This window comes from Bombus huntii, chromosome 17 (assembly GCF_024542735.1).
Source record: "Bombus huntii isolate Logan2020A chromosome 17, iyBomHunt1.1, whole genome shotgun sequence".
NCBI classification, from domain to species: Eukaryota; Metazoa; Arthropoda; class Insecta; order Hymenoptera; family Apidae; genus Bombus; species Bombus huntii.
The window spans coordinates 4,205,765-4,224,771 of NC_066254.1; the positions used below are offsets into that span (position 1 = coordinate 4,205,765).

At 43.5% G+C, this 19,007-nt stretch overlaps 1 protein-coding gene and 1 pseudogene across 21 annotated transcripts in view; one reads left to right on the forward strand and one right to left on the reverse strand.

The window, feature by feature from the left end:
- LOC126874937 (zinc finger protein rotund) overlaps positions 1-18,827 on the forward strand; it is a 406,667-nt gene extending 387,840 nt beyond the window's left edge. For 17 of the 21 annotated variants that reach the window (XM_050637446.1, XM_050637443.1, XM_050637448.1 and 14 more), the window contains one exon: positions 11,193-18,827. In XM_050637446.1, coding sequence (XP_050493403.1) covers positions 11,193-12,449 — 1,257 coding nt within the window. In that variant the 3' untranslated portion in view covers positions 12,450-18,827. Of the gene's footprint in view, positions 1-9,403; positions 9,550-10,099; positions 10,166-10,745; positions 11,107-11,192 lie in introns of those variants that run through there. The other 4 variants (XR_007693125.1, XM_050637461.1, XM_050637462.1 and 1 more) reach the window with 4 other exon arrangements.
- On the reverse strand, positions 723-9,990 carry LOC126874941 (uncharacterized; annotated as a pseudogene).
- Positions 18,828-19,007: the final 180 nt, after the last annotated feature.

Here is a 19,007-nt window from a genome sequence, read left to right on the forward strand (position 1 = left end):
ACAACGAAAATCTACTCGATACTTTTAACGCGCGTGATCCTGCCAACTCGCATAAACGCACTTGCGTGTCATTCGTTCGAATTCGCGGACAGAATCGATCAAGCGTGATCGAAGCCGATCAATATCATTAGGAAGAAGCAAAATCGTCGACGATTTTTCAATCCTAACCGACGAAGTCAAAGTACTTGACGAATTGCTATAATATTCTAACGCTTCTAGTTGTCTGATCCTCCTACGTTTATAACGCGTTAACCCTCAAATACCCTAATTATTTGCCCATCTATTTTTACTTATCGCGGCAGAAACTACACGAAACCGTAGTAGACACTGGTCGAAAGAGAAGAGAGGAAAAGGACGCATCGAGGACGACGTCGTTCGCCTCGCCTGGCGATTTCCATCGATCGAAATGGAGATCCGCGCGCGAGAACGCCACGATAATGGATCGAACGATGCGTCGCACTGTGTGCACGTGTAAGCAGGAAGATGCTGCGCGTAAAAAGGCCGGAGGGGTGAAAAAAGTGCATGAGAAAGGGAGAGAGCTCCCACACACAAGGGTGCTGGCCGTTGTCTGCCATATGGCCCCTCTTTTTTTAACCATCCCTGTACGGCTTTCTTCCCACACGACAAAGGTAGCCACCCGCGTGTGCGTGCACGTGTGTGTTTACAGCTGTACGCGCGGCTCCCGTAGTTACCGGCTTCCTCGAAAGTGAACAACCTCTTTCTTCCCTTCCTTTTTCTTTTTCTTTTTTTTTTTTTTTTTATTTTCTCTTTTGTTTGCGCTATAAGTTGTAAGTAACAAAAGTGAGCAACCAGCGGGAGAGCGTCGCGTCAGGTGAATCCACTCTCCGTACACGCGTCTCTCTATCGTATCTCTGTCTGTCTATCGTCTTCTCGCAGCGATAGACGATTTTGTCCGGATACTTTGCGCGAAAGGGATAGGAATAGTTTAACGTTCGTAGTAATTTGAAGCGGAGGGTTTCGTTGAAAATTGCAATTTCTGCTTTTAGACACCGGGTTCAACGCTTCGATTTCTATTTTTGCCGGTCGAGGGGATTGTGCGGTTTCCGCGGGGCGACGGAGAGCAGGATAGGTATGCAATGGAATAGTTTTACCGATTTAAATGAAGTTCCGCGAGTTGCAGCTCGGTTTCCAACAGATTTATCGGAACTCGTTTCCCCGTGCAATCGAAATCCAGCGATCCTGTCTGTCTTCCGACCGAGTATACGCCGTCTTTAAATATATATTGGTAACGGTGGAAAAGCGATATGATTTTCACGATTAGTCCCGATTAATGCCAGTCGTATTTTACGAATTACCAACAGCTCGACGCCGCCAGCCAGCGTCTCGCTTATCGACGATGCGTTTGTCCGACTCGCTCCTCGAACGACCAATTTGCTAGCAAGGCGCTGAAACGTTTCAGATGTTCTTTCGCGTCGAGACAGGAAGAGGTCGGTGCTTCCTTCCAACGAGCCAATAAGATTAGCAACAACCGACTGGAAACAGAATGCCTTTCGAACGTGATGCAAATTCATAGTCGATATCCTTAGCAGTAACGAACCACTGCGCTCTTTCATACAATCGCGTATCTTCCTTTCCCTTTCCGTAAATACAATAGAAGCGTCGTAGCTTCCCTACTGCTCCTGATTACCTTAAAGTTAGGCTTCCGAGTTTTGTCCCGTAATAACCGTTACCCGAAAAGCTAAGTGTCTACACAGATCATGTTTATGTTCCGCTCTCAAAGGAAACAGACGAAAGGTACCAGCTCAAAGAGGATTGCACCGATGCGTCCACCAGGTGCATCGAACTTTGCACGCTGATTCGAATATGTTCGCGTTGGCCGATGGAAAACTTCTCGCGCTTTTCTTCCACGTTTCTCATCTTAAATTCTCCCGCCTCGTTTCTCACGTTTTCCTCCCGCTCTTCGTCTTCTCCGCGCACGCTCATCCGCTCCTAATTGCGGTCAATCCGCGCACCTTTCATTCTAACGCTTCGTATCTTTCAAAGCGCCAGCGTCTTCCTCGGACGAGGCTACGTATATTTATTCGACGAGATGAAAATCGGAAAACGTAAAAAAGGAGAAAAGGGTGACAGTTTGTAGCGTCTAGCCGGAGCTGCTCCGTTCGAATCTCTCCTTCCGTTTAATTAGCAGCCAGATTCCTCGACGAAGGCCAGATGAAGGGTGCTGAAATATCGTTTCTTCGTTCTTCGTCTCTTTATTTCGACGTTGGTAGGGGCGACGTTAAGAAGCCAACTACATTTCCCTTTCTACGCTCTGCTCCCCCGTGCTTCTTCCAATTTTCCATCCCCCGTCCGCCCCCTCCTATTCTCTCTTTTTCTCCCGACGATTCCGAGTGCTCGGGGTGCCGGACCCTTCGTTTAGGGCACCGCAGATGCCGCGCGCCCCGCTAGATTACGTGCCATCGGTTCTCAACCTTCTGCTGCGCGCAGCGTAAACCTAACCGACGACACATTCGCTCCGCGCGGTGCAACCTCGCCGATTCTTCCATCTTTTATTTCCATCGGATTGTCCGAGTCATCTCCGATCTGAAAACCACCGTATTTCAATGACCAAACGTGTCGTTAGCGGACCGAGGAGTTCCACGCGCTCGCAGGAAGCTGATACGCGGAAAAATCGCAGCGAACGCGCCTAGTGCGAAAATACCTAAAACGTGCAAACGTATGGCGCTTCCCGGCAATACTCGGCAAAGCGGTCTTTCACCAAGGTTCTACCTTTCTAGACGCGCGTGAATTTGCATGAAAGTGCGCGGTCTGGTCATTGCTATTGAGATTCGAAAGTACCAGAACGAACAGCGTACGCACAATTCGCGAAAATGTATAAAATACTCGGAATAGTCTGGGAATACTTAGCGGTTCCAATGGATCGTCGTTTAGGTTCTGTTTGTTTAATTCCGTTTGGAACTTCGATCAGCGATCTAGTCGTGCGAGTATGAAATTGGAGATTTTTGCAATCCTTAAATTCGCAGGCACGAGGTTATTTTAACGATATTCCTGAGGCCCTTCCGCCGAGAATATCAGGCGTGGTGATATTTGAATAAGTTTGAACGACGCCACAGTGCGAGCTAACTGGATACTTCAGATACTTTGGCTATTCTAGCCATATTCATCTTCGCGAATTTAAATCGCACCAAGTATAATTCTACACACGTATAATTTTACATCCTATTTTTCCTTTGCTACAGTTTACTGTACTTTGGTACATCCAGGAGTTAGGAAACGAAGAAACTGAACACAGATGGCAGACAATTCCTAGAACGATCTTCCCTCGATAACAGTCGCGCGCCTCGAAGATACGTCTTACTACGCGAGCAATACCGCGTTACCCTCCATCCATCGTCTACTTTCCAAAGAGGAAATTCTCCTCCTTACCGAACATACTCTACCCAATATTCTTTCGCTTCTCCAGATACGTGGAAATGTTGGGAGAGCCGTAACGATGAACTCACGGAATACAGGCCGCCGTGGAATAACGATCAAGTGTTTTAAATCGAACGAGGGAAGACGAAGGTGGGCCGATGGGAATGAGAAAACCCTTTTTTACCCTTTACCTTGGTAGGTAAAGTTGCCCAAGTCGTGGAGTACAGGCGGTACAAAGTTAGTCCGCAACGAGCGAACGATACGTTGAATCGAACGAAGGAGAAGGAAGATAGGGGCCAATGAGAATGATAAAACGCTTCGATCGTTTCAATTTCGAATTGGTAGATACGACATCGTAATTAAGAGGGAGGGAAGATACGGTGAATAGCCTATGGTGTTTTTCTGTTATACGACGCGGTATTAGCGAGGGGTAGTGAGAACCGCTTGCAAGCAGGGAAAGCGGCAACCCTCCCTTTTCGGAGACCTTCCTTTATTCATCCCCTAATGTAGGACCAGCGCGCGCGTACGTTCTCCTCTCGCTGTCACGACCACGGTATATAGGCTAGTGTATTTATCGTGAAAGTTGTACATGCAGCGTATATACGTTTATATCGTACAAAGGATACGCGGGCTACAAGACTCGCAGGACTCGTCCGTGTACGTGTGCACGTCGGCGCGCGCTATAAATGCATCGCGTGTTTGTGCGTGCGGCGTGCAAACACCCATAGGCGCGCACCACCACTCGTATTTTCGCGGTTGCAAATGTTACACGGCGCGCCGTGAAACTGGGTCAACAATCGCGGGACTATTCTTCGGGAGCGACGTTTTTCGTGTAGCTACGATGCCGATCTTTTCTGCCTCCTTTTTTTTTTTTTTTTTTTTTTTTTTTTTGAAAAAATTTGTAGACGTTGATGAAGCGCTCGAATCGTTGTTCCAGTTGAGAGGCGGGGGAAATTTAGCCACGTTCCAAGCACGCTGTAACAATAATTCTCGCATGAAAATTAGAAGCTATTAACATCCCTTTGAGTCTACGCCAAAGCATTTTTTAATCAGAAGATATATTCGTGCGCAAATACCTGTACGTCTTATGCTTCGTTCAAATTGCTATTTTTCTATAAATTTCGCATACAGATCCGTTCATTCGAACAGAGAACTGCGCATATACGTACCTTGTTTGAGATTTTTCTGTGCAAGTTGCTTAAAATTATGCATCGTACTTTACCACGTTTATTATACGAACGTACTCTAGCATTGAATGTACACAGTATAGCGCTACTTCAAGTACAACGCTCAATGGTAATTGTAGGAAAATTTGCATTTAGAGGGTGATGGACAGATGAGCGAGTAGATCGTCATCTATCGGTGCAGACATGCATCAAAGGTAGTTTTCACCCTTTGTCCCGCTTTGTGCGACCCTCTCCATTATCAATGAATCGGGCACGTGGCCCCAAGCATAAAATGTACGTAGGATCATGTTCGCGAAGGATAACGCTTATTCATCGTACTTTTCGGCCATCTACAATAAACGTCGTGTAGATTCTAGATCGCTGCTTCTCGTATTTCTTTCTCTCATTTAAAGGTCGTAAACTGACCCCCTGCCGTGGCCTGTTTCGCTCCAGTCTAGTCGCGATATACGCTGGCTTTCGGTTTTTCGTTGGCCGGCACGCGAACCACTATATACAATTTCAGTCTTCTGTTCTCTGGTATCGATTTTCGATCGTCTTATTTAAACGCGTCGTCGTTTTCGAATCCTCTGACGAATCGTAACGATAGCGTAATAAAAATATATTCATCGCGTTTTATAACATTTTTTTCCAGCTTTCATAACGCTCTCGTTTCTGTATAATTGCCCCTTTTTACACTCTCTTTATATATCCGTCGATAACACGACGTGACAATTTTTCAATGGCATTTCTCTACAATTATGATAATTGTAAAAATATATCGCAACAATAATTAGCAATTCGAAGTGAAAGTAACGATACGCCATTTTTGTTCTGCGTGATCATTTCGTTTTATATTTCTGTTACATCGATCGATATATATGACGCAGCGATCAGGTCGTCTTTTTCTATAATTATTATTATTATTTAACGATAAAAGTAAAGATTTTGTAACATTTGTTTCTTCAGTCCGAATTTAAATTCTCCCATGGTTGATTATTTCCTGAAAACATCCGACTACTTTAAGACAGTTTCAATATACTATTCTATCCAAAGTACATAGACGAGCATATAAAAATAAAACTAGCATGCAGCATACACGTAGCGAAACATAAAAGTCAAATCTGGATGCAACACGTAAAACGCGCTAGAAATTCAAATCCGTTTCAAAGCTATCAGATTTCTTAAATTTTTTTTTTTTTTTTTTTTTTACATATCGATAAAACGAAAAAGTAAAATCTTCGCCGTCTCGAAATTCTATTTAATTAAAAAATTAAAAAAGAAGAAAATTTTCTAATTTCGGAAACGCCAGGCCCGACAATCTCAGGTTTTTCAAAGTTCACGACGATGAGCGCGGTTTACGAGTCCTTGAAACCTAAGTCTAACTGGCTTGCTCCCCGACAATCTTATCCGTTCGACGAGATAGCGTACCGCTAATCTGCCGCGGACTTTACACCGTTAAAGCTAGCTAGCGCTCAGACAGCTTCCAGGATCGTACGCGCGAAACTCGAAGTCGAATTCGAAGAAACGTCGCCGCTCGGCAAAGAAGATCTTGCGCCATATCGCGAAACGAAATTCGACGATTGCATAATTCATGGCTGAAACGAGGAACATTCTCGATTTCGAAAAATTTTCTGCCACAGCTAGATTCGACGAATGACTCGGCCGAAATGAACAAAGTCATTCCGAGCAGAGTTTATTCTCACGTGGAAGATATATTACGATTTTTCCCTTTCTTTCTATCGCTGAAATGCTATTAGATAATTTTATATCGTGCAAACTGTGAATAAATTTGTTCATAAATGTAGAGTACCGTAAATGTGTCAGATTGAGATTGTTAGAATGTAATTTCTAATATAATTCAAATTATTTGAATAATTTGCTCGACTGCACTGATCGTGGAAAATTATCCAGAATATCATACCTATAAATAATACAGCACGTCGTTGATAAATGAACGGATAAAGAGTAGACAATATCTGGCGATAATATTATTCGTTAAAGAAATGTGAAAGCTGCTCGTCAATTCTATACGAAAAACGAAAATCTTTTATCCAAGGGTACGCTCGCTGGTTTCTCATTTATTTAAATATTCCCGACGGAATTGCGTTCGATAATCATAACACGGCAAGCTATATCGTACGCGTTGTTATTTCTTGGCCCGATACCGTGGTGCGCGACGTCGTTGTCGAGCTGTTTTTCGTAGTTGGCGATCTCGCCGGCAGGCGTCGCGTCGCTCGAGTCCCCTTTCGAAAATAACACACGGCCGGTTGACGTCATGTTGTCATGACTGCCGACCGCCGGCACCAACGTTGCCTCGATGTGTCGTTCTTCTGATGGCCGAGCAGCGCAGAAATTTCGCAGCAACGCGGCTCGATCACATTTATCCACTATGCAATTTCGAATACGAGGCGGAGCAAAATTACAATGCTTCCGCGATGCATCGCGTGACGATCATTTTTTAAACCGATACTCCTTCGACAAAACATAAAAGATAATATACTGCGAACTTATTTTACGCCTCGACTTTGCTCGTATCATTATCTCTTCCCTTTTTTCTTCCTCCTTCCACATTTGAACTTTTAATGTATTCGATCGTATTTCGTTCTTTCCGCGCGCTCCTTCGAAACGATTACCGAGTCTATTGCATTTCTTGTTGGTACGATCGAGTTATTGACCTAACCTCCAAAGAAGCAGAGCAATCGACTATTTTCCGCCGCTAAATATGCAAAGCTAATATCGTACCGAAAATTCTGGAGCATTTGAATTCAAAAATGCATTCAAGTATTCGATCTTACAGTATCATCGTTCCCATGTATTTGTATATGTCTAGCACGCACACATATAACCTTAGGAATGTACGACGCCACACACTGACTGGTTTTATCTACGGGGCTCCGAGTGGCTTGAGCGGGGCTTCGTGTGTGTTCGTTCTTTGGCTGACTAGATAGCTTTGACTCGTGTAGCAAACATTACCTCATCGTCAGGCATAGCCGGATCCACAACAAACCTCCTCTACTTTTGATTCTTCTCTGGTTCTGTGCTTGCTCGGGCTGGTCGTAGGAAATCAAATGGAGTAGAACTCATTCAAAGTAAACGTATTTGTCAATCTGTTATTCAAATTACAGACACGTGTCAATTACTGTATATACGTATGCCGAAAGAAATTTCTTTATTTCCCCTATTGAAAGCAATTATTTTTACCTTTGTTTACGTTATCCATTATTCATATTTTCATTTTTCATTTCCAATCTTTTTTACATGTCAAGTGGAATTTCGCTTGATTTTACAAAGAGTGACGCAAAAGCTGACTTTATTAATCTTCTCATGCGTATGCTTTAGCCAGTCTAGATAGGCTTCACGCAGTGAACATTATCTTATTGCGAGCACAGTCGTCATGAATCTTTTCTAGTTCTGGTACTTCTCTCACGTTTATTCCATTGACCTACATTCCTGACGATAAAACAGGAATTGGAGCAAATTTGTTTATAGAAACTCTGTCATCAAACTTTCTGTGTAATTTGTCGATATAATGACACGTATTTAACGATAATTAGTCGAAGGGATACTGTTATAAAATCCGACAAATTATTTCCTTTATTTACTCAAGTTAAACGTAATTTAACAAATTTGATAATTTATTCGTCGCGTTACTCGATAAGTCGCTTAATAATAAGAATATTATAACGGATTATGATATTAGGAAATATACGCTATTTTGAACGTACTTCTATCTGATTAACCTCGAAATAACTTGTCTCTGCGAGTTAATTACGGCATTCACTGGTAGATGGCATTCGTGTGAAAAAATTCAACGTTATTTAATAAAAGTAAAAAAGCTGTTTCGAATACGAATAAAAGACGGGGAAGTGTGTTTGTAATTTTATAAAATTTTAGTACAAAAATATTTTCATTCCAAACACGTTCGTTATATTTTACAATCCAAAGCAATTTTCATTGACGCGATCGAATTATTCGAAATAGTTGCATCGTAAAAATTTCAAAGGAGAGATATAAAACGAATGAAAGCAACTTCCCGGCACTTACCCTCGGAAAATCAGTGGCACGATTCTCTAACTCAGATGAGGCTCGAAAGATTCTTCAGTTGCGAAAGTGAGCCGCGCGAACCGCAACCCTTAAATATTTCGTGAGAGGAAAAGAGAGTGGGATGAGGATGCTTCTTGACTTTGATTTATGGGCAGTTAAGAGCCGTGCATTTCTACCACACACAGTTAATCCGTTACGCGGTAACTCCCCGCAGCAACCACCCGGTGGCCGTCTTGATTCAACAAGTGCCCGGACCATGTTTCGCAAACATTGTTTGTAAGGACGTTGGTCGAATTCTTGAGCGCGTTCACTGAAATCTTCATCTCAAACGTTTCAATTAATACGGCCTAATGTAACTTAAGGAGATACAAAATCTACTGGCGACCTGAATAACACGGCTGATAAAGTAGAATTTCGCAAATAGAACATTCAGATTGGAAATTCGTCATCTTTCTTTTTTTCTGCGCTCTTCTATATCAATGAAATGAATTACTGTGTTTCAAAAAAAAAAAAAAAAAAGTATAAGATAGCGCAAGTATTCCGAATATTATATCGTAGAATACATATGGTTGTTAGCGTGACAAATAAGGATATTGGAAAAAGCATTGATCGACAAAGCGAGAATTACTTTCCTGAGAAAAATCACGTTTTCACCGTGATGGAAGGCGAAATCAAGCTTGCGGATACGAATCCGTCATTGTTTTCCCCGCGATTCCGTGAATCGTCTCTCGGAGAGCTCCGGGACTGGTCGACCCTGTTGGAAGGAGAACCTTCGCGAGCGAGTCGTATTCCAAGTAGGCCGCCGCGGCGGATGTACACTGTCGAGTCGAGATTGAGTCGTTGGCTGCTGTTGCTGCCGCCGCTGTACTAACTAGTTACTTCTAGAAATCTATAAATCGTTTCTAAGAAAGCCTGCCTTTCTTCTTCTCAAGGGTTCTTGATGATGAAGTTATTTTAATGAAAGGTAATTTAATTTCTTGTACCGATAACATCATAATCGAAAAAGATATATATTTAAACTCTTCGTTTTATTCCAAATTTCCATACTTTTGATACTATTAATCGAAAGTTTCATTAAAGAAAACGTTGAATTGCATTACTTACTTTATCATAACCACGGATATATATCATGAGCTCGCGGTATCGTCTCTGATGGCATTGCTCGTTTCCTCGGAACTTTTTTTCCCCTCCTTTTGTCACCGTTGTTCTTGCCAGTTGCACACGCGGCTCGTCGTATTGGCCGAACAACATAACGCATCGATTATCTGTTAAATGACGTTCACGCCACCGAGCATCCCCTACCCATAGGTCAGCTCTTCGTGACTTCCATTCCCTCCATTTCTGTTTTTGCTTTTTTTTTTTCTCAAATCAAACGTCATGTGCAGACCACGTGGATCCGACAAAATGACGAACGTGTCGCTAGTGACATCCCACGGCAATACGTTCAACTAACTGCACTGTCAGCGATTCTCAACCACAACCACGTGATTTTTATCTCTCGAGTTTTTCGCGTCGCTCTCTTTGCCCCTTTGGTAGTCTTGCTTCAGTAAGCAAAAGTTGAGGGAGGGAGAGACGATTAAGTAAGTAAATACTTACTTTCACCCGTACAGTCGTTAAATCGGATGCGCGCGGATATAAATCATCGATGCTACGTGCTTTATCATTTTGTTTGGGGTTTCGTCGCATGGGTCGATCAAGTTTCTCATAGTTGGTATCACTGTGGATCGCACACAAGAGATATTTATTTATATATGTGTAAGCTCTATGTATATACATATTTTATTTTCATATAAAAGAAAGTAATGAAAAATATCTAGTTCTTATAATACAGTAGTAATATCACGCGTAAGACTTAGTATTAGAGATATAGGAAAATCACTAATCAACCTCAAAATTGAAAATAATTTCGCTTTGATAAATTTAATATGTTAGTATATATGTACCTTTGAACGGATATGAAACGAAGGAAAAGGAAAACAAAGACGGAGGGAAAGATAAAATGAAGAGGAGTATTTCACAAGGGGCCCGCATGCTTGCTGATTGAACCCATGAGTAACAACACTCCCCTGTCCCCTTCGCCATTTGTGGCCCCCTTCTCTTCCATACCCACTCGATCATCCATTCCAACGATGACTTCTTCCAGGCTAGGGTAGGGAGATGCCTGACGTCATTCTCCAACGTCTGTCAGCGAGCCGACCCTCTGAGTCATGCAGTCATGTCGTTTTGCCTACACTCTTGTTTGTAACCGAGTATCGAGACTGGGCAAGGTCTTTCGCGATCATGTCACTAAGTTGTTATGAAGGGAAAATCCCTAGCCTATTCAAACTTCTCCCCGTTCGTAAAAACCTCAAAGTCCTATTTTTGTTTCCCATATAACAAGATTCGATTCTCGTTGAATATCTCTATCTAGCTTCATATTTGTTCCGATAAACGAATAATATCATCGTTTCTTGTCGTTACCTGTATAATTTTACAACGCTTACGTCCTAACAAATATTGAACTGTGCTAGAAAATGGAGACGTATGAAAATATATTATATTATTTTGAAGTATATAAAAACGAATCTGTACAGAGAGACTAATGTCACGTAATTTATCTATTTTTAGAGTTGTGCAATGATGGGTCTGCAGGCCACGGCAGGAAAACGTAAACTGGAGGGAGGTGTGGGCTGCATGGAGTTCGACATGGATATGGGCGAGAGCCCATCGAAGTTAGGCCGGGTGGAGGGTAGCTGGTGGGCGATGGAGGATAGTTACACGCCCCCGCTGAGTCAAACGCCGGCTTCTTATTACGATATGGAAGTGAGTTCGCCCTGCCTGCAGACAAATCCCTGTCAGCCGACATCGGCAAGTCAGCAGCAACAGCAACAACATCAGGCGGCACAGCAACAGCAGCAGCAACAGCCGCAGTCGTCGACGCCAACGTCAGCGCCACCGCCGTCTACGGTGGCGCATCTGCACCATCATCCGCAGCACTACTATCATCATCAGCGCGGACCTAGCAGCCCGGTCGGTAACAACGGTTACAGCCAACTGTCGAGGCCTCAGCCGCAGTGGGGCGCACCTCATCATTACGAGCCGCCAACGATACGGCGAGAAGAAAATGGAAAGAGTTATTTGGAGCTTGGTTCTAGTTATCGAGCGAACGAGAGGTGCTGCGAAGGTTCGAGGTCAAGCTGGTGTCGACGTGGTAGAGCGTGTTACAGACAAAGGCGACTAGCCGTTTTAAATATTTCGATGTGCAAGCTGGCGAGGTATCGCCAATTTCCGGATCCGAGTCTTCATCGATCGGTTCTCATCTGCAATACACTGAGGCATCTAGAACGCGAGATGGAGAGGGACAGAAGTCCGCCGCCCATGGAGCCGGTTATACCGGCACCGATTGCTCAACTTCAACCTCCTGAGCAGGGCAGGTTAACACCGTTCCCGATGCCACCAACGTCTTCGAACGAGACAGACGTCGATTCCGGCATCGGTGATAGCGACGACAGCCGTTCCATCAATTGGGGCAGCGTGCTGTCTCTCTCGAGTCAGTCGCCGCTGGATCCATTGAACAACAACGAGTTACTGGATGTCGATATCGGCCCAGACCTAGATTTAGACTTTATGCCTGGATGGAAGCTGACGCCCCTGTCCGCGGACGATATCCTTAGAAGTACGACGGCACAGGAACAGCAGCATCATCAGCATCAACAGCATCATCATCATCAACAGCAGCAGCAGCAGCAGCAGCAGCAGCAGCAGCAGCAGCAACATCTGGCGCCAACTAGCGGCAGCTGCGCTAGTAGCAACGTCGGAAACGCCTGCGTCAGCACTGGCAGTAGCAGTAGTACGCACGAATCGTTAATGTGCGTTGGATCATAGCCCCCGATTTTGACATCGATGAGTCATCTCATCGATTTTTACCCGCTGATGCCGCAGAGTAAATAAAAACAAAAAGAGAAAAAAAAAAAGCAAGCGCGGCAACAAACTCGCAATGAACCACAAATCGCAGAAACGAGGTACTCGCCCGCCTCTCCGATATGTGCGACGCCTGGTCGGCGATTCTCCAGGAGGTCTTCTTTTTCTTATTTATTACCGTTCGTGTCAATTACGCACCGATCGATTATCTCGGTTACATTCTACTTGTAGCATACCGATAACCAGCATGGGTGGTCTACTGATTGTAGGGAAGAGAGAAAGAGAGAGAGATAGAGATAAATAAAGAGAGAAAGGGTACGCGTCGCGTTACCCTGTGTTCGCAGGTGCAGCCGCCACGGAATTCATGGCCCATCGGGAGTGCTTCAAATGCGAAGCAACCAGAGGTGATTACAATTTATAAGCCGACGAGTAAACTTGATCTCGCGTTGTTCCAATTATCCACTACGATTCGACGTTTTATACCTTATATCACGTTGCTCGGGATGATTTTCATTCGAAATCGTTCGAATTAATCGAGACCGTTTTATGAAACTGTTTCCTTCAAAAGTTTTACACTTTATATATATATATATATATATATATGTATATATATGTATATATATGTATATATATGTATATATGTATATATATGTATATATATATACATTCACGCGTTTGAACGTACTAATTATATTAGAAAAATTCGAGTTTTCATAGGATGGAACAACGCGAGGTCGGGTGCTCTCCTTCGGTCATCAACAACCACCTCGAAAACGAGCATGGCTATACTATATCGAAACGATGTGTTTTTGCAGCTGCACCTGCGAATTCAGCGGCGCATATCAGTTCCCGAGTCGCTCGAAATGTCGTCACCGGCGGCACGTCAGACACGAAAGAGCGAGAATAGCGTGAGAGAGTAAAACAGAAAAAAAAAAAAAAAGAAAGAAAGAGAATAATAGTGAGAGAGCGAGAGAAAGCGAGTGAGAGAGCGACAGGGAAAAAGAGAGGTAGAGAGAAAGGGTTGGAAAAGTCTCAGAGCTTTCAATGTTCACGCCACCGGGCCGGGCGATAGGACAAGTACAGAGGATCGGTGGTAACCTTCTCTTCGGCTCCTTAAAACAACGACGATAAAGCGGCACGAAACCCCGACAGAGACCTACGTATGCACACAGAATATAATCTAATTGTTACATTCGATAGAAAAGTGTCCTTCTCTTCTTTCTACCGTATTAACTCTCGCTATTTTTGTTTCTCTTGTTTTTGGTAACATCGGCACAGCGTGATATGCGTATATCGCTCGCCTAGCCGGCTGACGTTGAGAACTCTTCGGCGACGTCCGGCGTCGTTCGCGACAGCCGATCGAAACGGGGAGTGTCCATCATCATCGATCGATGTTTTCTCTTTGGATTAGAAAGACTATCCAGTCGACGATTAAATTAATGTCATACACTCTGACACACTAACGATACACTTACACGCGTAAGACATAACCGCCGTGGCCTATATCGTACACTAATACACGTACACGCACCACATGTACACGCCGTATACGCTCTTATACACGTACATAGATACTATATGTGTACATCAGGAGAGAAAGAGAGAGAGAGCGAGAGCGAGCGAGAGAGAGAGAGAGAGAGAGAGAGAGAGAGAGAGATACAGGTTCGTACACGGAAAAGTCGATATGGTGCTAGGACGATCACACCCTGGTGCTTAATTCTGTACACACAGAGACACATGTGCGTAAGTTCGCACGGATCGCCTGCAGTCTTCGTTAAGAAGTCTAGATACGTCCTGACGTCGTGAACAGGACACACCGTGATCCAACGTATTTCCATCAGGATTCTTCGTACGAGCTATATGGCTTGTCGGTTCGGGTACCTTGCAGAGGACGTGCGAGCATTGGATGAAAATACGTTGGATGGAGACGCGTAACTGTGTTCTGGCGCACGATGCTAACAAATGTACCTGCATTTTAGAAATCGGGATAAATGTTCGGTCCCTTCGTGTCGTCGCGCGGAGGCCACTGCGCGCCACTGATCTCTCGTTAATAATTATGTACTATAATACTATTGTAAAATAGAGTGTGGCCGACGAGCAGTGAACGAAGGCGACCAATGATTCATTTGGAACGATGTGGAACGGTGGGATTATTAAGCGAGGAGAAGAAAAAAGATAGAAAGAAAACGAAAGAAAAGAGTAAAATAAAGTAAAGTAAAACTCGACGATACGCACTTCGCGAAGAGGAACGGCGATCCGCGCGCGATCTCGTCCTCAACGTCCACTAACTGAAATCCAACGGAGCAGCTATACTTAAATCGAAGATAAGCGTCGTGTAAAGCAAATCTATGAACAAGCGACAAAGCGAATATAAGAAAAAGTAATTTATAAATCGACTGATTTACCTTGCGAGATAGCGGACAAAGAAAGGAAGAAGACGGAAGACGATTCAAGTAACGAAGAAAGGGAAGCTCTAGCCGGCAACGTTTCGCCACACGAATTCATTTATACCGTAATTAATCGAGTGTTAAGCCGACGATGATGTATGACACTTACACATACCGTTACAGCAAACTCGTACGTACACGCGCGACACCTCCACCACACAAATGGACACTTTTATACACGAGATACGCTACGTACTTGAATGTATATAGAGATGCAACACTACGTGCTAAGTGTAATAATGATTAACACGAACCGTCAACCCTCGGCAGCTTTCAGTTTTTCGTTCCTGTTCCGACGATCGTTTCTTTCTTTCGTTTTCCATCATTCTCCATCGTCGTATTACCAATTTCGAATCTTTTTCTGGCTCCCGCGCGTTTCATCGACGCCTTTTTGTACTCGATTCGACGCCGTTATCCCGCGTTGCTTTCCGCTACGCCAATCGCCTCGCCTCTATCCGATTCGTTCATTCGTTCCTCGCTTATTTCCTACAAGGAAAACAACGAGCAATATTACTTGAACGGCGCGAAGGATCTAGGAGAAGAACGTGTACGCGTGCATCGATCTCGAGCTGTTCGCAAGCTTCCTTCAAAACGGCCAATGAGAACATCGTTCTTCCCGATCGTCATACAGGCCGGTGTTTGATCAAACGTTTTGTACATTCACAACTGTTTATACTGTGATCGCATTGTAAATATTATCGGAAAAACGAATATCGTACGTAATAGAAGAAAAAAAAAAAAAAAGAAAAATTGTACACGAATGAAAGGAAAGTCGTTGGAACCAAAAAGTTGAATAAAGACTGCGTCGTTTAATTTACTACGAAGGGCGATAGTAGAAAGTAACATTTTGCGATCAAACGTCGTCGGTCAGTAGATGTAAAGAAGGAAGAAGACGAGATGTGTTCTCATTAGCTTGTTGCGTCTCTTAGGATTACGAATCGCTCGAGTTCTACCATCCTATCTACGACCGCGCGTAAGATGTTAAAACGCGAGAAACACATATGTACATGATACGTGGACACACAGGCATACACAACACAGATGCACACACAGATAAAGCGCACGTTGCGCGAGATTGCGCTCGATGCGTATGTGCGGCGGAGCGTTTTCAGGGAGATGGTCGGTGTTGTTTTCTTGCATGGTGTACCAATGGGAACTGGCGTGAACGTACACGCGACGTACGTACACGAGATACATCAACGTATGCTACATCGTTGAAAAATTCGTCCATCGCGTTGATGCATCTTTCCAAATACAAATGCGCCTTTCCGTGTTTTGCGATCGCAAGCGCTACCTCATCGGCTTGGTGTTCCGTGACGAGGAGGACGCCTTACAATTTCACTTTCGATACACGCTGTACTCGCCGATAAAACAAAATTCCAGCCAATCTACCGGATAGATGTGAGAAACGGGCGTTGACTGACGTATCGAATTTCGTTAATACGAAGAAGAAAACCGCGCACTGGTTACGCGTACGCGAACAAAATACTCATGCCCCTCGATCGCAACATTTTGTATCCCGTTCGGTCGAGTTGATCGTTTAACGGAATGCCAAGCACCGCGTTACGCGACACTAGACTCGCTTCTCGAGAGTTGAAGAAGTAAAAAAGAAAAAAAAAAAAAAGAAAAGGAACTCGGGAGGCGACAAAATAATTTCGTATTTTTTACACGGAGACGCAGCATCGCTGCGTTCGAACGCGACATTAAGTTACACGCGATTACACACACAGTACATGTACACGTAACGAAGACTCGGTACCGAAGGAGTGACTGTGAGTTCGGCGTTCGAGAGTGGCGAGCGTGTTGAAGAGCGAAAGAGGACGTGAGTTTTTCTTTTCCTTTCCGTTTCTCTTCTCTCTCTTTTCTTTTTCTTTTTTTTTTCGTTTTTTTTTTCTCGTTTCAATTCGTGGATCACGTGACGCAGCTTAGGGAAAAAGGAAAAAGCGTGACCGTGCGAGAGAACGACGATACGAGTTCTAAATACACGTACGTTTCGACGAGTGCGCCGGTGTGCGTGTTAATGTTAAAACGTTTTAAGAAAAAAAAGCGATAAAAAAAGATGGATGACGTAAAATGGGTGTGCGACGAACACCTTCTTCCGATGGGAGGTGCAAGTAAAAAGAAACGAGCGACCGAGAAGGAGAAGACGTGGAAGAAAAGGAGCATGAAAGATGAAAAGTTGTAAATAGTATAAATAGTACACGCGCAGAAGTACGTTTAAGCGGAAATAAAAGATGATATAATAGGTATAATGTGAAGAAAAATATACGCATATAAGATATTATTATATATTATATATAAATAAGAAGTATATATATAAGATTATTATGTATATTTACCGTGGTAAGTGATATACAAAAAGCGGTGACGGGGACTCGCGCAATCTCGTTGTCGTGTTCGGATGATGTTGCTGTGATTCGCGGCTGGCCCACGCAACGATTTCCTGTTCAAATTCATTTCTGCTCGTAAGACGCATATCCCGCCAGACATCTCGTTCTCTTTTTCTAACCACACACGCACACACACATACACACACGAAAAAAACACACCACCACTCCGTTCTTGTCATCCGTATTTTCCCATACGATACATGCTCTTCCAGATTGTTTTCACGTGTGTATGCATCCAATGTAGATAATCGCGTCCGATCGTCGTACGCATATCGCCGCGAATTCTTTCTCCTCTCATTGTCCGTCGATCTTTCCCTTTCCATTTGTCGTCACTCGTCGCGTTTAAGAGTGATGAGCCGGGCGTAACGTATATAACGACAGCTAGATACGGACAAGAATGCAGAGCCGACAGTGCCGGCAATGTTGCGTTTCTTCGCTCCTTACGAGACAGACAAGTTGCATCGTTCTCTGCGTCGAATTTATTTATGTATACACGGTGGGTTGGTTGTAGAGCGTTTAGTATCCGGCTTTCTTCTGTGCGTCTGTTCGTTGTTAACATGAAAGGGAAAAGAAAAAAAAAAAAAGAGAAATACATACGTTTTTGTTATATCGTCATCATTATTATTATTATTATTATTATTATTATTATTACTATTATTATTATTATTTTAAATATTAATAAATGTAAATTTTATATTGTCCTACGAAGAGTTAATGGAATTGGGCTGTCGCGAAGATGTACGATTTAAGTTCCTATTACCACGATATCTAACGAAGAATCAATTAAAAGAGCAATCTACACGATCAGAGCGAACGAGTAAAATATGAAGTGCAGCGACAGCAGCGTTCTCGTGTGGGCCGCCTTGCGAACGCAACGTCCTCGAATCCTCCTATTTCTTTTCTTGTTTTTCTTTTTGTGCGATTACTATTATTATTATTATTATTATTCTTATTCTTATTATTATTATTATTATTACTACTACTACTATTATTATTATTATTATTATCATCATTAGCGTTAATACTATTAATATTATTGATACTATTAATGATCGATCGTTTTTACCGAACGCCTTAACCGAACGCGAAAAGAGAACGGTCTCTTCCTTTCTTTCGGACGAAACGCGAACGAACGAGGCTGTACGACGCCGCGGTCAGCGTTTGAAAAGCAAAAAGATAGCCGACGAGAAAATGAAAAAAAAAAAAAGGGAAAAAGAGGGCGACAGAGGGAAAAGAAGCAGAAACGAGGACGGGTGACGGCAAGCCAGAGCTAGATCGTAACGGATCTCCGAGACTTTACGAGAGTCCCGCCGTGACCGCAAACCTAGGACACGAGGAAAGAACACACAACACTGTACATTGTAAATAGTAGCGCGGAGAAGACGGTTACAGAGAAAGACAGAGTTAATTAATTAAAAGATAAAAGAAGGATAAGATGAGATGAGAGAACGAGCGAGCGAACGAGAGAGAGAGAGAGAGAGAGAGAGAGAGAGCGAGAGCGCGAGCGAGGGAGAGAGAGAGAGAGAGAGAAAAATGAAGAAAAAGATGAATTGGCGCCGGGCGCGTGAAGCGAATGCACGTTCCCGAGGGATGTTCGATTCTAAGGCGAGTACAGAATGTAGGAAATTTTAAAAAGCAAGGAATCGATGGAAATGCGATAAAGCCGTTTTCCGGTATCAGATGCG